Source organism: Triticum urartu, chromosome 3 (genome assembly GCF_003073215.2).
Source record: "Triticum urartu cultivar G1812 chromosome 3, Tu2.1, whole genome shotgun sequence".
Taxonomy (NCBI): domain Eukaryota; kingdom Viridiplantae; phylum Streptophyta; class Magnoliopsida; order Poales; family Poaceae; genus Triticum; species Triticum urartu.
In genome coordinates, this window is record NC_053024.1 from 40,404,387 (window position 1) to 40,427,238 (window position 22,852).

General features: G+C 45.6%; 2 protein-coding genes and 1 long non-coding RNA gene across 4 annotated transcripts; all 3 read right to left on the reverse strand.

Annotated features, from left to right (window-relative positions):
• Window positions 1–1,435: 1,435 nt before the first annotated feature.
• Window positions 1,436–2,432, reverse strand: LOC125547852. Its single transcript, XR_007300811.1, has 2 exons — window positions 2,323–2,432; window positions 1,436–1,846 (listed from the first exon to the last, which is right to left on the reverse strand). It is a non-coding gene; the product is annotated as an uncharacterized LOC125547852 (long non-coding RNA).
• Window positions 2,433–2,470: 38 nt separating this feature from the next.
• LOC125547851 lies at window positions 2,471–3,712 on the reverse strand. The gene is made up of 3 exons (XM_048711601.1): window positions 3,398–3,712; window positions 2,790–2,897; window positions 2,471–2,631 (listed from the first exon to the last, which is right to left on the reverse strand). The coding sequence occupies exons 1-3, from the start codon at window positions 3,621–3,623 to the stop codon at window positions 2,486–2,488; spliced, it is 480 nt and encodes a 159-aa protein (XP_048567558.1). The 5' UTR covers window positions 3,624–3,712; the 3' UTR covers window positions 2,471–2,485.
• Window positions 3,713–13,044: 9,332 nt separating this feature from the next.
• Window positions 13,045–16,177, reverse strand: LOC125547853. 2 transcript variants are annotated; one of them, XM_048711602.1, is made up of 7 exons: window positions 15,810–16,177; window positions 15,149–15,277; window positions 14,924–15,061; window positions 14,662–14,793; window positions 14,199–14,318; window positions 13,929–14,110; window positions 13,045–13,445 (listed from the first exon to the last, which is right to left on the reverse strand). In XM_048711602.1, exons 1-7 carry the CDS (start codon window positions 16,054–16,056, stop codon window positions 13,332–13,334), a joined length of 1,062 nt encoding a protein of 353 aa, XP_048567559.1. In that variant the 5' UTR covers window positions 16,057–16,177; the 3' UTR covers window positions 13,045–13,331. The 2 variants fall into 2 exon arrangements, with proteins under 2 accessions (XP_048567559.1, XP_048567560.1); XM_048711603.1 differs by having other exon boundaries at window positions 14,924–15,043; window positions 15,810–16,176.
• Window positions 16,178–22,852: the final 6,675 nt, after the last annotated feature.

Genomic DNA, 22,852 nt, shown 5'->3' on the forward strand with positions numbered 1-22,852 from the left:
TTTTTTTACTATTTTTTATTTTACTGTTCGTGAGAGAGCGTGTGAACTCAGGTGCAAAAACTCCACTTCCACTTTTTTTTCATGAACTCCTGTACTTGATGGTAACATGTCAGTATTCAGTGTAAAAGTTAGTGCTCAATATTTTCCTAACAAGATAAGTCATTAATTATCTAATGGACTTAGGTGCACGCTAGTTATCTGATTGTTTTTGTTTTTAGCAACATGTTTATCTTAGTGTTCAATGTAAAAGTTGGGTGCTTTACCTTTCTTTACCTGGATTATCAAAATAAATCAGAGTTTCTTAAGGTGCTGGTTCGACAGTTACATGAAAGTAGACAGAAGAATCAGCACATTATGGATTATCCAGTCCCATCTTGACATTTCCAAGTTATCATTATTCATCCCGCAAGAAAAGTTATAAGTATTCCTCTGCTCCATCTTTATCTGTCCTTTTACAGTAACGATCTTTATCTGTTGTTACACCAAAAGAACTCACACCTGAATAGTTTCGTTGAACATCTCATGCCAGATTACCCAGAAAGTTGATCAGAGCAAATACGATTAATGCCATCTTTATTTCGTAAGTATACGCCAAAAACAAAATTGCATCCCCTTTCAGAAACTGTTGAGAGTGGAGGAAACTATAGTAGGGAAGTAATTAATCTGAATACATGTAGAACAAGTACTGTGGGTGAAACATAAGGTAAATATATTGCTACAATACGTCCGCAGGCTTTTGACACTAATCAAAATCACTCGAAGCAACAAAAGGCATTAGGCCAGGTAACCCCTAAATTACACTCCTAGCAAGAAAACTGACAAAATTGGCATGACCAGATGATAATTTATTCACAGAAAAGAAAGAGAGCACGAAAACAACATTTTACCGGCGTAATGAACAACCAAGCAGACTAACATGTAACCATCCTTTGCTAATCAGTCGTCAGTCGTTGCCCAGCACCCTGAAGTTCACATGAATATCAGAGACTAAACAAATCAAGTGCAGCGCAGACATCTTCATGTTCTGCAGCAAATCCATTTCTAAGTAACCACAGCTCATATAGCTGCAACAAGACACTAGAAGCAACAAAATGTATCTTCATTACAGCTCAGGACAGGAGCAGATTCTATCTAATCAAATCCTTGTGAGTGGGCATTAACATTACATAATCAGCCGAGTGTTAAGTTGGGATCATATCATTCCTTAAACTTCCGCCACTTCAGAAGAAGCAGAAGCACGTCACTTCACTTCCGCCTCGCAGCGCAATTGAGGTAGTCATGGTCGCCATGTTTTTAAGGCGGCCTTACGGGGACGCTTAGACGCCATGACATAATTATGCTGCTGTAACTGGCCAAACTCATATCGCAGACATATGTATATATAACGGAGGATTTGCTGGCAGCAGTGTGATTAACGACCAATCAGATCAACATGTAACCATAAAACCATTCCGTTGCTAGTCAGCCGTTGCCCAACAGATTCAGTACGAATAATACACCTACGTTCAGATAAACACCAGAGGAGACTGAACAGATCAACAAGTGTAGACACCTTAATGTTCTGCAGCAAGCCCATTTCTAAGATAAGTAATAACTAGCGGCCATTACAGCTCGCATAACTGTAAAAGCATCACTAAAGCAACAAAAGGCATTGCCATGTGAGCAGAATCTACCTAACTAAATCATACTATCTAGGTATTAACACAACATAATTTCACTGGCTGTTAGTTGGAGCCATCGCATTCATCTTTCCTCAGAATAAGTCGAAGCGTGCCTCTCAGGGCAGTTGCGGTAGTCATGATTGAGTACATATTCCTTACAGCCTTCGTTTTTTCTGTGGCTTTGCCTGGTACACAGGAGGATCTAGTCAGTGATAAATATAACAACTGCTTGTAAGTGGAAAAAATGATTCCAACGGAGGACATGGCATGGTCATATGATAGCTAAATGGATGATTTTACTGGCAATAAAAGAAAGAATACCATCAGGACAAGTCGTGTGCAGCTCTAAAAATTATTACAGTGTAAAGATTAAGATACGCTAGTCATATCGATTTTTGGGACATGTCAATGAGAAATATCAATATGGAGGTTGCTTGCTTAACGCATACATTATATCATCCGGATAAAAATAAATGTGATGGCCCTAGGAATACAAGGGCTAAGGCAGAATGAAAAGTAATATGTAATACACAGAACATCTGCAGCTGGCTCAGTAGTCAAGACAGTGGGATTAGTTATTCAACCATATTTTACAAATTTGCCTATGAAGCAATTAATCTAGAGGCACACGGGTACGAGTAGAATTCCGTGTAGAGCTTACCGTCTTCCTGTAGTACTCATTTTCAGCTCTCAACTCTTCATTCTGCTTCTTCAAAGACTTGTTCTCCTCTGTCTTGAAATGCAACTCCAGTTCGAGCCTCTGATGTGTTCGACTCATGATGAAACTGCTGTGTTCTATAAGTACAGATTGCAACAAGGTGTGATCAACACTTCTTTATACCTTGACCTTCTTCGTTCTGGATCTCATTTCCGGTAGCCTGCGGTTCGTATCGTTCGGCGGTTGCTGTTCTCTTCATTCCCTGCAGCCCGCCTCCAATCTGAACATAGCTGTCCTCAGAAACATGCTCGGCTGCACTTAAACATTCCATTCGCACACCACTCAAAATGTAGTAATTCTCAGAGATAACAAAGCACACATTCTAATTCTACTCATGATGAACTGCATACATGGATATTATGTTCTATAAGTAACAGTTGCAAGAAGGGGTGGTCAATACTTGTTTATACCTTCATCTTCAGAAGCCCGTGGTGTATTTAGTTTGGCGTCTCCTTCTATGTTCCTTCCCTGCAGCTCACCTTCACGCGGAAAACGGCTATCCTCAGAAACCCCCTCCTCTGCAACAGACATTTTCCATTTGCAACACCACTCAGGTTTCAAAAATCCAATCAATCTCACAGATATAGCACCAATTGCATGGAAAATCAAGAACATCGTCGATCTACACTACAGCTAGTACTAATTGCAGGAACATTTGAGTTTACGATCCAGTGGTACCAAATGCTCTGCTCCTGGGAACTGGTTTTTCTAGAGGGCGTGGAAACTGTGTTGACTGCATAGAAACCAAACGCATTTGGCTGATCGTTGACCAGGATTCAAACTGTGGAGTCGATGATTCAACGATTTCCCCGAGAAAACCCTAAATCAGGGTCTGAACCCCCGAAAAATCCCCCAATCTATCGGGGAAGCATCCTAGAAGCCGCTTGCGATTTCCGGAGCTGCGAGCCATGCGAGATGGAGGCGGCGAGAAATCGAAGCAAGGGGTGACCGTCCACGGCGATAGAAAATGAAAATGTAATTAAGGAAGTGCGTGCGAGTGAGACTCCCGCTTAATTACCGTCGCAATCGCCGGCGGCGCCCTCCCTCCCGGCGGGCGCGTGGGCCTCCGACGCCGTCTCCTCGCCCGCATTCTCCTCCTGCTGCTGCTGCCCCTGCTCGAAACCGGAATCGGAGTCCGTCCCGTCTTCATCGTCGTCTTGCCCTTGGTCGACGGCGACGCCATTGTTGAATGTCTCCCACCACTTTTTGAAGTCGTCAGGTACGTCGGCGGCGGTGGTGGCCATGCGGATGTTGGCCGGAGCGAAAGCGGAAGACTCTCGTGCTTCTCACTCTCCCCGTCTCTCTCAGGAGTCCGGTTGTGATTTGCGAGTGGTGGGTGCGGACTGACGACGAAATTATCGAGTTTACTTAACTTTTCACCTTTCCACTGTACCCACGCGCTGCAATTCCATTCCATTTTCCTAAAGAAAAAAAATCAAAATGCTACTCAAAGAAGCATCGGTATTCATTTCATTCCTGCGACTAAAGCATCTGTATTCTAAACTCCCCCTCCGAAGTTTTTCTCTAATGCGATGCTTTGTGTTGCTACACAGAGCATAGGAGCCGGCCGCTGCTTCTACAAGTTCATGGGTTTTTGTAAGGTGATGGATAATGAAGGGGAATCGATCTATTACAGCTCTCCAAAGTAGTAGCAATTTCGATCGAATACAGGGTTCAGTTTCTTGCAGAAAGGGAAACTACAGGAAGATATCTAGGTAGCCGCCGCCGGGTTCTGCTTTGATCCTCTGGATGCCCCTTCTCGTGGGCGAGTTGCGCTTAAGTAGATGAGGTCTTGGTCGCTACCCACCCTGGGCCGTAGTAGCGAGAATTGGGCTTGTGTCCGCGGCTGGGCCGCGCACTCCTGGGCTGGACCTCTCCTGCAGGTGGGGCTCCTTCGTCAGCGACGCTGACATCCCCCCCTTCTTTGCATGAGGCTTGCCCCCAAGCCTCAGCCTGCGGGAATCGATGCTGGAGTGCCTCTTTGTCTTCCCAGGTGTGCCCGAGACCGGTGCCCGCCGACCACTCCACCTGCACTTGCTCACACATCGTTCCATGCTTCTTGCGTCATCGAGTTTGGAGAATCTTGACAGGAATGGCCAGATCATTAGTACCAAGTGGAAGTTCAGAATGGACCGGCGTACCAGGGAGGAGTGCCTTGCGAAGCTGAGAGACGTGAAAGACTGGGTGCACTGTTGCTTGTGGCGGGAGCTGGATCTTGTAGGCGACCTCATTGATACGCTGGATGATCGGGAACGGACCATAATACTTGAATGACAACTTGTGGTTGGCACGAGGGGAAATTGAAGATTGAACATACGGCTGCAACTTCAGGAAAACTTGGTCACCCACCTCAAAAGTGCGCTCAGATCGCCGTTTATTAGCCTGTGTCTTCATGCATTGCCGTGCCCTGTTGAGGTGTTGTTGGATCAGTTCTTGCATCACCCCGCGTTCTTCTAGCCATGCCTGAAGTGATGGTACTGAACATGTAGTACTTGCCGAAAGCCCCCATTGTCACGGTTCATGCCCGAACATAGCCTTGAACGGGCTCATCCCAATAGCCGAGTGAAGAGAGGTGTTATACCAGAACTGGGCTAGTGGTGTCCAGAAGCTCCAGCGCCGTGGACAAGCATGCGTGAAACAGCGGAGGAACGTCTCCAAACATTGATTAACGCGTTCCGTTTGACCATCAGTTTGGGGATGATTGGCTGTGCTCAGTCAAAGGTCAGTCCCTGCATATTTGAAGAGCTCCTGCCAAAAATGGCTTGTGAACACCGGATCACGATCAGATATTATGGCTTGAGGGAATCCATGGATCTTGTAAATCTGATTCATGTAAAGGTGAGCAACTTTTGCAGCAGTGTAAGGATGCGCTAGCGGCAGGAAGTGAGCAAACTTGGTTCTCTTATCCACAATAACCCATAGACAGTTGAAGGCCCCTGATTGTGGCAATCCGTCAATGAAATCCATGGAGATGAGCTCCCACGGTTCAGTAGGAATGGGAAGTGGTAAGAGCAGACCTGGGGACGCTGAATGATCCGGCTTTGCTTGCTAGCAAATGGTGCAGCACTTGATGTAATGAAGTATCTGACTTTTCATCTTGGGCCATGCAAACAGGCGTCTGATGCGTGAGTATGTTGCTGGGAATCCCGAATGGCCACCCAGCGCGCTGTCGTGAAAGGCACAGATGATACACTATTGTAACTCTGTCGACCCGCCCAGCCAAATACGATCTCTGAAGTGTATGACTCCCTGCTGCAAAGAGAATCGGCCCTTAGGATCCTTGCGAAGCGCCAACTGTTCAAGGAGTCGAAGTGCCTGGGGGTTTGTGTTATAACTAGCCAGGAGCTCATCGAGCCAGGCCGGCTGACAAGTGGTGATTGCTGCCAGAGTTTCAGCAGGCTTCGCGCGCGACAAAGCGTCAGCTGCGCTGTTGTCTGTACCTTTCTGGTACTTAATCTGGTAACGCAAGCCCAATAGCTTTGTGAAGGCCTTTTGCTGCCATGGAGTGGTCAGCCGCTGCTCCTCCAAGTGTACTAAACTGCGCTGATCCGTAAGTATTATGAACTCAGCGTGTTGTAGGTATGGTCTCCATTGCTCAACCGCTACCAGAATTGCCAGGTACTCCTTTTCGTAAGCTGACAAACCACGGTACCTTGGTGAGAGGGCCTTGCTGATGAAAGCTATTGGATGACCATGTTGTTGCAGTACAACACCGATCCCCATGTCACTGGCGTCAGTCTCGACTGTGAACTGCTGCTTGAAGTTCGGTAAAGCCAGAACTGGTGCAGAAATAAGTTGTTGTAGTAGCCTGAATGCTGTTTCAGTGGTTGGAGTCCAGACGAAAGGTACCCCTTTCTTGAGAAGGTTAAAGAGTGGACGAGCTATAATCCCAAAAATTTTAACAAAGCGACGGCAATAACCGGCCAAACCCAGAAAGCTCCGCACCGCCTTGACATCAGTGGGTACTGCCCAATTGGAGATTGCTTTGATCTTCTCCGGATCCGTGGCTACTCTGGTGGCACTGATGACATGACCCAGGTATGAAATTCGTTGTTGTCCAAAAGCACACTTCGATAGTTTCACCTTCCAGCTGTCACGGCGCAGTAGAGAAAGCACCTCTCTAAGCTTGGCCACATGCTCCTGAAGTGTCTTACTGTGCACCAGGATGTCGTCGAAGAAGAACAACACTCCCTTATGTACGACTGGCTTCAGAGTACCGTGTATGGCTCAATTAAAGGTGCCGGGTCCTCCAGCTAAACCAAACGAGAGGACCTTGAATTTGTAGTGATCGGAGTGTGTTTGAAAAGCAGTCTTATGTTCTTCGCCCTCTGCCAGACGGATCTGATGATATCCAGCACGAAGGTCCAGCTTGGTAAACCAGCACGACCCAAAAAGCTCATCCAACAATTCTTCTATGACAGGTACAGGGTATTTGGCCACATTAGTCAGAGCATTTAGATGCCGGTAGTCAACGCAGAGGCGCCATGTGCCGTCTTTCTTCTTCACCAGAATCACTGGAGAAGAAAAAGCACTTGTGTTGGGTTGTATGATGCCAGATCTGAGCAATTCTTCCACCTGCGCTTCAATTTCATCCTTGTGATCAGGTTTATGATGGTAAGGCCGAATGTGAACCGGATGGGCACCAAGGATCAATGGTATCCGATGGTCACAAGCTCGGCGAGGAGGCAGTCCTTGCGGTTCTCCGAACACATCAGTAAATTCAGACAATACTTGCTGAATAGGAGCTGGTATTGATTGTTGTTGCTCTTCCCCGGAGTGACTGCACACACTTGCACTATGTGAGATATGGCCCCTTTCTTGCAGAGTGCTTGCAACTAGATGCTGTTGATAGTCAAACAAGTGGAGGAAGATGCTTCATGACCCCTGAGACTCACGACTCCTGTTGGTGACTGGAACTCCAGAAATTTGGCTCGCCAATCGACTGTCATGGGACTGTGGGCCTCTAACCAATCCATTCCCAAAATGGCGTCGTATGTGCCCAAGGCGAGAATCTTCATGTCAGTAGCAAATTCATGCCCCTGTGTATGCCAGGCGCATTGGCGGACCATCGAAGTGCAGAACAATTCACCACCCTCAGCCACCTTAACCTTGCATGCTGTGCTTAAAGGTTGCACTCCCCCGAGATGCTTTGCAAGCTCTTGATTGACAAATGAAGTGGAACTACCGGAGTCCACTAGCATGAGCACCTCATGGCCTTGAATCCAAGCTTGCAGCTGAAAAGCTTTAGCAGAAACTCCTCCTGACAGAGCAGAACGCGAGATGGCACAAACTGATTCTGTGGATTCTCCTGCTGGTCCGGCCTCATCGTCACCGCCAACTGTGCTGATACCAAAGAGCTCCAGGAGCTCCTCGACCACATGCAATTGTACTGACGTGGGGCAAACTTGGTCATGGCCCCAGCGTTCGCCACACTTGAAGCAGAGCCCCCGTGCACGTCGGTAGTCGCGGAGGGCTTTGACCTTGGCGAGGTCCGAGCGTGGTTCGCCCGGCCGAACGCCCTCGGCTCGAGCTCCTTCCACGCCGCGCTGATCTGTTGCAGCCGTTGAAGAAGATGGACGATGCAGTGGTGGAGGTAGAGGCAACGGTGCAGGGCCACACGGTAGCGTGTCAGGTGGTCGCGACGTAGATGGTTGCCCCGCATCGCCAAACGCTCCGTGAATCACCTCCTCTTGCAGCAGCGCCAGGGAGCAAGCCATATCCAGATCGGGCGGCCTTTGCACCAAGACCACCGCCCGTATATCCGGACGTAAACCTTCCACAAAACGAGTAAGGTAGTAGTACGGGTGAATGGAATCAGAATATGAACTCAAATGATTGATAATAAGTTCAAATTGCTCAATATAAGCTGCTACTGTAGAAGTCTGTCGAATAGTGTAAAATTGCCTAATCAACATCTGATGTTTGTCTCGTCCGAAGCGAGTACATAGTAAATTGCAAAACGAGTCCCAGTCGAATTGATCTAATTTCTTTTGCAGTGACTGTAACCACACTGAGGCCGTGCCCGAGAAGTTCAGGCAAGCCATAGGCACCCAAAACGAGTTATGTATCCCAAACATAGCAAAGTACTGTTCACAAAGCGTCCTCCACAGTCGTGGATTTTCGCCTGTGAATTCTGGAAATACGATCGAAGGGTGAGCTTGCCCCAGACCCGTCAACAATTGGCTAGCACTAGCAAAAGGAGACAGAACAGGTGCCAGGGGACTGGATTGCGATCTGACCGTTGGCCGGGACCGGCGGCGGCGTCATGAAAGACGCTGCCAGCAGTTCCCGTTGGAGATGTGCACCGCCGTAGTCCAAGGACCCTTGTTGATGTGTCGCCGCGCCAATCGCAACGCTCGAGTGAGCGCCGCGCGTCGCAGGCGGTGGTGGTGGTGATGACGGGGGTGCGGTAGACTTGTTGGCGTCGTTGCGCGTTGCGGTCGAAGGAGGACGCTCGAGTTGGAGCGCTGCGACCGCCTCACCCAGATCCGCAACTCTCCACTCCAGATCAGGGCGCCAGGTCAGGAGATCGTCGATCTTGGCGTTCGACGCCTGGATCGACACGGTGTGGGCCGATAGCCTGGTTTCCAGCCTCTCCGGGAAGGCTTGGACTGCAGGATCCATGGCGATGAGTTGGTCACGCGCCTAACGGAGAGATCTCATCTCCACAAATTGAGCCAGTGTGATGCAGAGGAAGAGGGGTGGATTGTCTCTGATACCAAGTGTAAGGTAATGGATAATGGAGGGGAATCGATCTATTACAGCTCTCCGAAGTAGTAGCCATTTCGATCGAATACAGGGTTCAGTTTCTTGCAAAAAGGGAAACTACAGGAAGATATCTAGGTAGCCGCCGCCGGGTTCTGCCTTGATCCTCTGGATGCCCCTTCTCGTGGGCGAGTTGCGCTTAAGTAGATGAGGTCTTGGTCGCTACCCACTCTGGGCCGTAGTAGCGAGAATTGGGCTTGTGTCCGCAGCTGGGCCGCGCACTCCTGGGCTGGACCTCTCCTGCAGGTGGGGCTCCTTCGTCAGCGACGCCGACAGTTTTAACAAGTTTCCTCTGCTAATACGGAGATACAGAGGAGGCAGCAGGATTTGCTCATGGTGTGACGCCAATGGATGTAGAAGGAAGAAGATTTCGGCACCCCGAAAGATTTGGATGTATTTTTCAATTCTATAAGGTTGTTTTTATAACAACATGTTTTACTTAATATATGGCATTTGACTTTTTTAAATAAAATAATACAATGTCACCGTCACCTACACTAAATCGACTCTTGTTTCTTTTCCGGCGAGGAGAACAAGCATAGATCCTACACATTGGTGGAGATGCACAATCAACATCCCTAATGTTGTTGTTTTTTAGTGATCAAGAGCAACACTCTCTCCATTCGACTTTCAAGGTTTTATTGGACACTCCCTCCATTCTGATATATAATGTATATTTCTCTGGTGCTAAGTCACATTTTTAAGTATGATCAAGATTATAGTACATCTTTTTTTAGTTGTATAGTACATCTATCATTCTATGAACTTGGTCAAACTGATGAACACACTGTGAGTTACAATGATGTTAAGATCATTGTCTCTTTGTCTAAATTTATTATTCCATAGCAACACACAGGCATTCAGTTAGTATAATGTACACTTCTCCGGTGCTAAGTCACATTTTTAAGTGTGATCAAGATTATAGTATGTTATAGAATATCCGTTAGAGTACATCTTTTTTTAGTTCTATAGTACATCTATCATTCTCAGGTCAAACTGAAAGAAATTTAACTTGACACAAGATTAGTCCTTCAAAACCCGAATAAGGAGAGTATGTCGGAAGACATGGAATCGACCACAAGATAAAGAGGTCAGTCATGAAGTTTATGCTAGCACATTGTTCATCGGTGAATTATCAATATAAGGAAGCTACATAAAAGTAGACAATCCTCATCCAAGAAAGGAGTCGATGTATTCCAAATTGCCTAGATATAGGGATGCAGATGGATGTGTCCGCAAGGGCCCACGACCATGCAAAATTGATGATTTTGTTAATTAGCTTGGTTTTTAAAGTAGCAGTAATTAGCCTATTTCCGGTCTCGCAGACCCGTCCGTCCCCGTGCCTCCCTACCCAGAAAGCCTTTTCCTGGAATGTCATTTCCAAGTCATACCTAGAGAGAGTGTTGTCCCTCAACATAAGCTTGTGGTTGCTGACTTTCGCTTTCGGATTCGTGGCCAGCGGGATAAGCGTATCAAAGTCACTAGAACAAAGTGGTGGAAGCTCAAGGGGAAGGTAGCTCAGGCGTTCAAGGAGAGAGTCATTAAGGAGGGCCATTGGGAGGAAGAAGGGGATGTGGATAATATGTGGATGAAGATGGCGACTTGCATTCGTAAGGTGGCCTCTTAGGAGTTTGGAGTGTTCAGGGGAAGGAGAAGTGAAGCTAAGGATAGCTGGTGGTGGAATGATGATGTCCAGAAGGCGATTCAGGAGAAGAAAGATTATTTCAAACGCCTATACCTGGATAGGAGTGCAGACAACATAGAGGAGTACAAGATGGCGAAGAAGGTCGCAAAGCAAGCTATCAGTGAAGCAAGGGGTCGGGCGTATGAGGACCTCTACCAGCGGTTAGGCACGAAGGAAGGCGAAAGGGACATCTATAAGATGGCCAAGATCCCAGAGAGGAAGACAAGGGATGTTGGCCAAGTCAAATGCATCAAGGATGGAGCAGACCAGCTCCTGGTGAAGGACGAGGAGATTATGCATAGATGGCAGGAGTACTTTGACAAGTTGTTCAATGGGGAGAATGAGACTTCTACCATTGAACTGGACGACTCCTTTGATGAGGCCAGCAGGCGTTTTGTTCGGCGAATCCAGAAGTCTGAGGTCAAGAAGGCTTTAAAAAGGATGGAAAGAGGCAAGGCGATGGGCCCTGACTGTGTCCCCATTGAGGTGTGGAAAGGCCTCGGGGACATAGTGATAGTATGGCTAACCAAGAATTTCAACCTCACTTTCGGGCAAACAAGATGCCAGAAGAATGAAGACGGAGTATATTAGTACCAATCTTCAAGAACAAGAAGGATGTTCAGAGTTGTACTAATTACTGTGGAATTAAGTTGATGATCCATACAATGAGGCTATGGGAGAGAGTCATTGAGCACCGCTTAAGAATGACAAACGTGACCAACAATTGTTTTGGTTTCATGCCTGGGAGGTCGACACTGGAAGCCATTTTCTTGGTATGACAACTTATGGAGAGACACAGGAGCAAAAGAAGGACATGCATATGGTGTTCATTGACTTGGAGAAGGCCTATGATAAGATATCACACAATGTCATGTGGTGGGCCTTGGAAAAACACAAAGTCCTAGCAAAGTACATTACCCTCATCAAGGACATGTATGCTAATGTTGTGACAAGTGTTTGAACAAGTGATGTCGACACTAATGACTTCCCGATTAAGATATGACTACATCAGGGGGCAGCTTTGAGCCCTTATATTTTTTGCTTTGGTGATGAATAAGGTCACAAGGGATATACAAGGAGATATCCCATGGTGTATGCTCTTTGCGAATGATGTGGTGCTAGTTGACGATAGTCGGATGGGCGTCAATAGGAAGTTTGAGTTATGGAGACAAACATTGGAATCGAAAGGTTTTAGGTTTAGTAAAACTAAAACCGAGTACATGAGGTGCGGTTTTAGTACTACTAGGCGCGAGGAGGAGGTTAGCCTTGGTGGGCAGGTGGTGCCTCGGAAGGACACCTTTTGATATTTGGGGTCAATGCTGCAGAAAGATGGGGGTATTGATGAAGATGTGGACCATCGAATCAAAAGCCGGATGGATGAAGTGGCGCCAAGCTTCTGGCATTCTCTGTGACAAGAGAGTGCAGTGAATGTCATAAAATCCAAAAGGGAAGTTCTATAGGACGGCGGTTCAACCCACAATGTTGTATGACGCTGAGTGTTGGTTGGTGACATGTTCAATAGATAGGTGTGGAGGAGATCGCACATTGAGATGGATGTGTGGTCACACAAGGAAGGATCGAGTCTGGAATAATGACATACGGGATAGAGTTGGGGTATTACCGATTGAAGAGAAGCTTGACCAACATCGTCTGAGATGGTTCGGGCATATTCAGCGCAGGCCTCCAGAAACTCCAGTGCATAGCGAACGGTTAAAGCGTGATCAAGAAAGGTCGGGGTAGACTGAATTTGACATGGGAGGAGTCTGTAAAAAGAGATTTGAAGGATTGAAGTATCACCAAAGAACTAGTCATGGACAGGATGCGTGGAAGCTTGCTATCCATGTGCCAGAACCATGAGTTGGTCGCGAGATCTTATGGGTTTCACCTCTAGCCTACCCCAACTTATTTAGGACTAAAGGCTTTGTTGTTGTTTGTTGTTGTCGTCATTTCCAAGTCATCAATATTCCTGTTGTCAGTTTTATCACCAGAGAAACTCCAACCTGAATAGTTAAGTCAATCAGAATAAGCCCGATTAACGCTTAAGTTCAGGCCTAAATTAAATCGCACCTTCTTTCAGAGCTGTTGACTGAGTGTGTGGGAAGGACGACCAAGGAACAACTCCTTGTGCAGATTTCTGACTATCTGGTCAAATCATAGTCCTACAATGTGCATACTCATATGGCGGGCAAATGGAGGATTTACCGGCAACAGAGTAATGAACAACCAATAACTTTTGCTTTGCTAGTACGTTGTTTCACAGAAGATTCAATACTAATCAGACTAGCCTTCAGGTTCACATAAACATCAGAGGAGCTTAACAGATCAAGTGCAGCAGACATTTCATGTTTCTGCATCAAACCTGTTTCTAAGATACGCGGTAACTAGCTGCCACTAGAGCTAATATAATTGCAAAAGCATCACTAAAATCAACAAGAGGCTTGCGCACTGCCGCACGAGCACATTCTACAGATCCTAGTGTAATACAGCATAACTTCACAGGATGTTAGATGGAGCCGTCGTCTTCTTCAGAAGCGTGTCTCTCGGGGCAGTTGCGGAAGTCGTGGTCGACATATTCCTTACAGAACCTGCACAGCCTTCGGGTTTTTTGTGGCTTTGCCTGGTACGCACAAAGGATCTAGTCAGTGAATACATACAAGTGCTTGTAAGTGGAAAAAAAATGTTTTAAACAGCGGACATGGCATGGTCATATATGACAGCTAAATGGATGATTTACTGGCAATACAAGAAAGAATACCACCAGGACAAGTCATGTGCAGCTTCTAAAAATTATTCCATTGTAAAGATGCGATAGCCCCTATATCAATTTCTTGGGACATGTCAATGAGAAATATTACTCTATGGAACTTGCTCGATGAATACATTTTATAGCATCCTACTGAAACTACATGTGATGGCCCTAGGAATATAAGGCCTAAGGCAGAATTCAAAGTAGTAATTTGTAATACACAGAACATCTACAGGCTGCTCAATAGTACTAGGACAGTGGCATTAGTTACTCAAACATATTCGCAAATTTGCTTGTGAAGAAATTAATCTAGAGGCATGCTGGTACGAGTATAGCATTCTGTGTAGAGCTTACGGTCTTCTTATAGTACTCATTCTCAGCTTTCAACTCTTCAAGCTGCTTCTTCAGAAACTCATTCTCCTTTTTCATAAAATGCAATTCTAGCTCGAGTCTCCGAATCTGTTCAGCCTCAAGCTCTTTCGTCTTGCGAACAAGCTGCAGCCTCAGCATCTGATTCTCAGCTCTCAGACACTCACCTGCACTGATACAAAATATTACCGAGAAATGGCATGGAGTATTTTGAAATATGCAAGTACAAAGAGCTAGTGATGATGCTTTTTATACCATAAGCATTTTTCTTCCAGATCTTAATTCCAGTCATTTGCTCTTTGCTGGGTGCCACTGTTGTTTTCCTCTTCCTTCCTTGCTGCCCACCTCCAATCTTGTCCTCAGAAACATACCCCTCTGCATTTGAAGTTTTGAACATTCCATTCACACACACTCAATGCAATCAATCTCAGAGATAACGAAGCCCACATTCTACTCATGAACTGCATAAATGGATATTGTGTATTATAAGTAACTAGGAGAACCAAGCAACACTATGTAAATAGTACCTGCACACAAAGAACAAATACTTGCAACCCGACGCGTAAGAGGGGTTGTCAACCCCTCTCGTGTAAAAGATTGGTAAAATATAGATTGGTAGATGCAAATAAAATAACAGCAAATAAAATTCAGTGAGATATTTTTGGGTTTTTAATAATATAGACAATTGCAAGCCGGGGTGATCAATACTTCTTTATACCTTGATCTTCTTCGTTCTGGATCTCATCTCCAGAAGCCCGCGGTGTATTTAGTTTGGTGGCTGGTTCTCTGTTCCTTCCCTGCAGCCCATCTTCACGCTGAAAATGGCTATCCTCAGAAATCTCCTCCGCAACTGAAATTTGCATTCGCACCACCACTCAGGAGTCAAAATCCAATCAATCCCATAGTCATAGTGATAAGAACTAGTGATGATGTATTGTGAAACATGCGAGTACTAAGAGCTAGTGATGATGTTTTTATACCATGAGCATTTTTGTTCAGGATTGTAGATCCAACAGTCTCCAGTTTGCCGGCTGTCACGGTTGCTTTCCTCTTCTTTCCTTGGAACTCACCTCCAACATAGTTATCCTCAGAAACGTACTCTGCATTTGAACATTCCGCTTATGCACCACAGAAAATTCAATCAATCAAGCATGGATATTGTGTTCTATAGGTACCAATTGCAACAAGGGGCGATAAATTTATACCTTGACCTTCTACGCTCTGGATCTCAGCTGCAGTAGCCCGCGGTGTGTTTCGTCCGGCGGCTGCTTCTCTCTTCATTCCCGGCAGCACACCTTCAAGCTGAAAATGGCCATCCTCAGAAATCTCCTTCTCTGTAACAGAAAATTTCATTTGCAACACCACTCAGATCTCAAAATCCAATCAATCTACAGTCATAGATATAACATCAATTGCATGGCAAGTCAAGAAAAGTGTCTTTCTACACTGCAGCTAGTGCTAATTATAGTAGTGTAATTCTTAAATTCTACAAGGTGTGCACTAATTGCAGGAAGATTCGCATGTCCGATGCAGTGCCACCACAAGCTCTGCTCCGGGGAAGTGATCTCTCTTAATACATTTGGAAGATCGTCGATTAGGATTCAAACTGTGGAATCGATGGTTTCAACGGTTTTCTCGACAAACCCTAAATTAGGGACTGAATTACTGGAGCCCCCAAAAAATTCCCCAATCTATCCGCGAAGCATTCTAGAAGCTGCTCGCGATTTCAGTACCTCCAACTCGACATACGAGATGGTGAAAGCAGGAATCGAAAGCAGGGGGTGATCGTTCGCGGCGATCTAAAATGGAAAATAAATTAATGCTGCCGCCAAATCAATTAAGCAAGTGAGTGTCCCGCTTAATTACCATCGCAATCGCGGGCGGCGCCGCTGCAGCCCTCCCTCCCGGCGGGCGCGTGGGCGTCCGGCTCCACCTTCCGGTGGCACTCGCCCGCCACCACGCCCGCATTGCCTTCCTCCTCCGCGCCCTGCCCCCCTTGCTCGAAATCGGAGTCGGAGTCCACCATCGGCTCATCCTCCACGGCGCCGCCATTGTTGAAGGTCTCCCACCACTTGTTGAGCTCGTCAGGGGCGGCGGCGGCGGCGTCGGCCATGCCGACGGGGCGATGCCCGCCGGCGTTGATTTCGGAGTTGCAGCGAAAGCGGAAGGCTGCTCTGCTGCGCGCCTGGAGGCCAGTTGTGATTTGCGAGTCGTGCCTGGCCTCTTAGTGGGTGGTGGGTGAGCAGTAAAAGAAACTGCGTTTACATCATTTTTCACCTCCCACCAAAAGAAAAAAACTTGATTTTCCGCCCCCACGCCAACACGCTGCAATTTCATGAAATATTTAGTTTTGACGCAAAGACAGGGGCATGCGCTGCAATTGTTGTGGAAGACAATTTTGCAACACACATGATGTTGCAGAAAAAAAGACGCGAACGACACACGGCTGAAGGCAAGAGTTTCCCTTAAAAATAATCAAAGTGGGACATTTTTCCAACAAAGGTGATTTTTGTGATCGGGTGGTGTTCTTATTTGCACAACATTTATAAAACGTGATTTGGTGCATCTAGTTTTCGAGAGAGATAAATCACACCGAGGCCTTGTTTTGGCACTACTATTTTTCCACCATCAAAGGGTCTAGAATTCAGAGGAGATTTGGTGATCCCTTCCCCTTCACCAAACCTCTCAAACTCTCATAAGTATGGAATCTATAATCCTAAGTATTATTGCACTGTACTGAAAAAAAATGGTTGCACTGGATTTTCTCTAGCCCCCAAGTTAGGTCAACATGTGTGTCGTCATCGGAACGGATCATGGAGGTGCACGCCACAGCAGCACTGCTTATACATAGAAGGACGCAAGTGGCTGGTGGCTCTATTCTATACATATTTTTAGAGCTCAGTTGTTGCATATTATCTTCATATAGCATGTCTATTATGCATGATTTTCAGTTGTTATTACTCTTTTCACTATGAGCAATGCATAACCTTTAGTCTTTGTTAATTTTTATTAGTTTTCTTTTTTGTGTGTGTTTTATAGGTAATGTGAAACTCCCATGGACTTAGCACGATGAAAGGGGTCAAAACGAAGGACTTTCAGACACCATACTTAGGCATTTCGGAGTGTCAAAAATGATTATCTTCCAAAGTGATTGAATTAAGATCTAATACCACTGATACATCGACATCATTCACGTGATTCCAACGAGTCCATGAACGTCAAAAGCCCAATTCGCACGAAGAAATGGCGTACTAAAGGGTCTAATGCAAACGACAGAGCATGGTACGACCACACAGGGTCATACATGTGGTCGTACTACAGCCAGAATATCCCGAAATCACTCAGATTGCTTCCTTGTCCATTAAGGGATGTATTGGGAAAGGTTCTGGTTCATCTAGAGTGTTTGGATTAAAGGAGAGAACTTACATTCGCAGAGGAGACCGTGGAGGTCGGCTATATAATCACCATCAACCCTAGCGGTCGGCAAAGATCATCAATTATCCATCTCTCCCACGCCCAGCCGCCATCCACATCAAGAGGCACATGGGGGTTGTGAAAAGCCCCCATCTCCATCTATTCACCAATGCCCCTTCTCCCTTCCCCATCACGGTCTCCGTGATGGGCTGTAACAACTCTTGAACCTCCTTTTTATGTGATTTTATTTGAGTAATTATTGGCTATGGGTGTTGTCGCGTAGTAACCGGTTATTTGATATGCATCATCTATTTATGTGTGTCCTCTTTGTGTTATTATTTACCTTTACGGTAATTTAGTGATTGGAGATGTCTGATTTGGCGTATTTAGAGACATCTAACTCCCCAGTCCACACATGGAGTTGATAGGTAGTTGTGTGATCTGATAGACCTCCAGGTGACAGGTGTTGGATCTTGAGGGGCGCATCTCTTACCTAGCAGTAAACGGTTATCCATTGAAGTTATTGACTTTGGTTCGGTCTTTGTGACCTTAATGTCTTCCGTTAGCTGTTGCGTGTATGTTACGACAAGTGGGACAATTGAGTTGTGTCAATATGACACGGCTTTAGTGTTGAAAATATGCCTTAGAGGCAATAATATTGTATTATTATATTTTCATTTTTATAATTAATAGTTTATATTTCATGCTATAACTGCTATGATCCTGGAATATGTGATTCAGTGGAAAACTCATATGCACTTGTGGAGATAAACGGTAAAGAATAGGTTCTAAGTCTTGCCTCTAAGACTAGCTCAAGTATTGTTGATGATCATGTTTTCCGGATCTTAGGATATCGTTAAGTGTAACGATAGTAAAACAATCTTGAGAATATGACGTTAAAAGAACGATCATATATAATCGATCCAAAACTTGTTTGTTATATTTTGAGATAATATCGTCTGAAATCAATTGTTATAACACAAAGTGTTAGCATGTGTTTTAGTTTCTCAGACCATGAGAATATCGCAGTCACTTCCTACCATACGTTGGACTTTGGGGTTGCTCAAACGTCATCTGTAACACAGTGATCATAACGACAACTTACCGGTCCATCGGAAAGTCTGACAAGGGACTGGATAGCTCGAGTGGGATTTGCTCCTCCGACGATGAAAAGATATTCTTAGGGCCCTCTCAGCGTGACGACATCCATCATCATGTGGCCATACATAGGTGCCTACATCACGGGGATGCCGGAACACTTCAACGAGAAAGAAGAACAAAACCGGTAATGAGGGCAATGGTATAGTGAGCATGGTGATGACTCAGGAGGATACCGATGCACCCCGGGTTTTGTAAACTATCGCGAAGCAAAGGGAACATCACATAATAACCAAAGGATCACTTGAATGTCATTCGTGTAATCATAGGGGTCGATATGTCTTGATAACCCACAAGTATAGGGGATCGCAACAGTTTTCGAGTGTAGAGTATTTAGCCCAAATTTATTGATTCGACACAAGGGGAGCCAAAGAATATTTGCAAGTATTAGCAGTTGAGTTGTCAATTCAACAACACCTGAAAACTTAATATCTGCAGCAGAGTGATCAGTAGCACAGTAATATGGTGGTTTGATAGCAGTAGTAACAGTGACAGCAGTGATTTTGTAGCAATTGTAACGGCAACACCAACAGTAGTAACTTAGCAGAGATCAATATAGGAAAAACTCGTAGGCATTGGATCGGTGACATATGGTGGATGACATTTATCATGTAATAGTTATAACCTAGGGCGACACAGAACTATCTCCAATTCATCAATGTAATATAGGCATGTATTCTGTGTATAGTCATATGTGCTTGCGATAAGAATTTGCATGACATCTTTTGTCCTACCCTCCCGTGGTAGCGTGGTCCATATGGAAACTCTTTTGTTCTTGTTCTATATGTATGCTTAAATAGCAACCATGTTTTCAACAATGATCATAACTAACCACACTCATGATAACTCTTAGAAACTCCATTCACTCATATCAATGGCATAATCAACTAGCGAGCAATAATAAGATATCACCAATGCCAACAATTTGTCAAAACAATCATGATACAATATGACAATAGTGGTATCTCGCTAGCCCTTTCTGAGACCGCAAAACATAAATGCATAGCACCTTCAAGGTTCAAGGAGCGACTAAACATTGTAATTCATGGTAGAAGAGATCCAGTCATGCTAACACACAACATCAACTATTTACAATGCATGGGAATGACAATAGTACTCTCAGGTCTGGTGCTTATATGAGAAGGTGATGACTCAACATAAAAATAAATAGATAGGCCATTCATAGAGGGGAGCATTGATTTGCAGAGGTGCCAGAGCTCATAGTTTAAAACAAAGAAAAATTTAATTTTGGGAGGCATGCTTTTCCTGTCAATGTCACGACCAAGAGTATTCAATACCTTTCATACTAAACACATTATAGGTGGTTCCCAAACAGAAAATAAATTATACTCCCCTTCATTAAGATAGTGCTTCTTTCCGTTGAAGTACTCCCCTTCATTAGGATTTTGTCCTTCCGTGAGAGATTTGCTTTTTCATTATTCTTGCATTTCTGCAGTTTTGATGTTTTAGCATTTTAATAGTTCGGGACTGGGCATCCCTATTACCACCATTCTCTCGTGCAATGACAAGTGAATAAACACTCATCGTGAGAATAACACACTTAGCGTGGAAGATATTGACCACCCCCTGTCGCTCCATGAGCGGTACGGGCACACAAAACAGATGTTCACTTGAATTTATAGTTGGCACATGCAAATTTACTTGGAACGGAAGGGTAATACCGTGTATAGGTAGATATAGTGGACTCATCTGGAATAACTGGTTTAAGGGTTTTGGATGTACAAGCAATATTCCCGCTTAGTACAGGTGAAGGCTAGAAAATTTTAGATTGGGAAGCGACAAACTAGAGAGCGAATATGGTCATAAACATGCACCATAAATAATCAGCATTGTATACTAGCATGAGTCTGTTGGGGAACGTAGCAGAAATTCAAAATTTTCTACGCAACACCAAGATCAATCTATGGAGTAATCTAGCAACGAGGGAAGGAGAGTGCATCTACATACCCTTGTAGATCGCTAAGCGGAAGCGTTCAAGTGAACCGGGTTGATGGAGTCGTACTCGTCGTGATCCAAATCACCGATGATCCTAGTGCCGAACGGACGGCACCTCCGCGTTCAACACACGTACAGCCCGGGGACGTCTCCTCCTTCTTGATCCAGCAAGGGGAGAGGAGAAGTTGAGGGAGAGCTCCGTCAGCACGACGGCATGGTGGTGGTGGAGCTTCGTGGTTCTCCGTCAGGGCTTCGCCAAGCACCATGGAGGAGGAGGAGAAGGTAGGAGGAGGGAGGGCTGCGCCAGCAGGAGAAGAACTTTGCGTGTTGGGCTACCCCTTTGCCTCCACTATATATAGGGGGAGAGGGAGGGCTGCGCCCCCACCTAGGGTTCCCTCCCTAGGGGCGGCGGCAGCCCCCAGATCCCATCTGGGAGGCGGCCAAGGGGGGAGAGGGGGGGCGCACCTAGGGTGTGCCTTAAGGCCCATCTGGACCTAGGGTTTGCCCCTCCCACTCTCCCTTGCGCCTTGGGCCTTGGCGGGGGGGCGCACCAGCCCACCTGGGGCTGGTCCCCTCCCACACTTGGCCCATGCAGCCCTCTGGGGCTGGTGGCCCCACTTGGTGGACCACCGGGACCCTCCCGGTGGTCCCGGTACATTACCGATAAAACCCGAAACTTTTCCGGTGACCAAAACAGGACTTCCCATATATAAATCTTTACCTCCGGACCATTCCGGAACTCCTCGTGACATCCGGGATCTCATCCGGGACTCCGAACAACATTCGGTAACCACATACAAACTTCCTTTATAACCCTAGCGTCATCGAACCTTAAGTGTGTAGACCCTACGGGTTCGGGAACCATGCAGACATGACCGAGACGTTCTCCGGTCAATAACCAACAGCGAGATCTGGATACCTATGTTGGTTCCCACATGTTCCACGATGATCTCATCAGATGAACCACGATGTCGAGGATTCGATCAATCCCGTATTCAATTCCCTTTGTCCAGCGGTATTGTACTTGCCCGAGATTCGATCGTCGGTATCCCGATACCTTGTTCAATCTCGTTACCGGCAAGTCTCTTTACTCGTTCCGTAACACATCATCTCGTGATCAACTCCTTGATCACATTGTGCACATTATGATGATGTCCTACCGAGTGGGCCTAGAGATACCTCTCCGTCACACGGAGTGACAAATCCCAGTCTCGATTCGTGCCAACCCAGCAGACACTTTCGGAGATACCCGTAGTGCACCTTTATAGCCACCCAGTTACGTTGTGACGTTTGGCACACCCAAAGCATTCCTACGGTATCCAGGAGTTGCACAATCTCATGGTCTAAGGAAATGATACTTGACATTAGAAAAGCTTTAGCATACGAACTACACGATCTTGTGCTATGCTTAGGATTGGGTCTTGTCCATCACATCATTCTCCTAATGATGTGATCCCGTTATCAACGACATCCAATGTCCATGGTCAGGAAACCGTAACCATCTATTGATCAACGAGCTAGTCAACTAGAGGCTTACTAGGGACATGGTGTTGTCTATGTATCCACACATGTATCTAAGTTTCCTATCAATACAATTCTAGCATGGATAATAAACGATTATCATGAACAAGGAAATATAATAATAACTAATTTATTATTGCCTCTAGGGCATATTTCCAACAGTCTCCCACTTGCACTAGAGTCAATAATCCAGTTCACATCGCTATGTGATTAACACTCAAGGTCACATCCCCATGTGACTAACACCCAAAGAGTTTACTAGAGTCAATAATCTAGTTCACATTACCATGTGATTAACACTCAATGAGTTCTGGGTTTGATCATGTTATGATTGTGAGAGATGTTATAGTCAACAGGTCCGAACCTTTTCAGATCCGTGTGTGCTTTACAAATCTCTATGTCATCTCCTAGATGCAGCTACCACGCTCTATTTGGAGCTATTCCAAATAACTGTTCTACTATACGGATCCAGTTTACTACTCAGAATAATCTGGATTAGTGTCAAAGTTTGCATCGGCGTAACCCTTTACGACGAACTCTTTTACCACCTCCATAATCGAGAAAATTCCTTAGTCCACTAGTTACTAAGGATAACTTTGACCGTTGTCCTGTGATCCATTCTTGGATCACTCTTGTACCCCTTGACTGACTCATGGCAAGGCACACTTTAGGTGCGGTACACAGCATAGCATACTGTAGAGCCTACGTCTTAAGCATAGGGGACGACCTTCGTCCTTTCTCTCTATTCTGCCGCGGTCAGGTTTCGAGTCTTACTCAATGTTCACACCTTATAACACAGCCAAGAACTCCTTCTTTGCCGATCCATTTTGAACTCCTTCAATATGTATTCTTTTGAAAGT

Excerpts from the sequence above, each read along its gene's own strand:
- LOC125547851 (XM_048711601.1), bottom strand. The coding sequence starts at position 3,623 with ATGGCCACCACCGCCGCCGACGTACCTGACGACTTCAAAAAGTGGTGG. Across the intron at positions 2,898-3,397 it reads CGCCGCCGGCGATTGCGACG|AGGAGGGGGTTTCTGAGGAT; the intron begins GTAATTAAGCGG and ends TGTCTGTTGCAG. Across the intron at positions 2,632-2,789 it reads ACGGGCTTCTGAAGATGAAG|CCGAGCATGTTTCTGAGGAC; the intron begins GTATAAACAAGT and ends GTTTAAGTGCAG.
- LOC125547853 (XM_048711602.1), bottom strand. The coding sequence starts at position 16,056 with ATGGCCGACGCCGCCGCCGCCGCCCCTGACGAGCTCAACAAGTGGTGG. Across the intron at positions 15,062-15,148 it reads CCAGAGCGTAGAAGGTCAAG|CGGAATGTTCAAATGCAGAG; the intron begins GTATAAATTTAT and ends GTGGTGCATAAG. Across the intron at positions 14,111-14,198 it reads CTGGAAGAAAAATGCTTATG|GTGAGTGTCTGAGAGCTGAG; the intron begins GTATAAAAAGCA and ends GTATCAGTGCAG.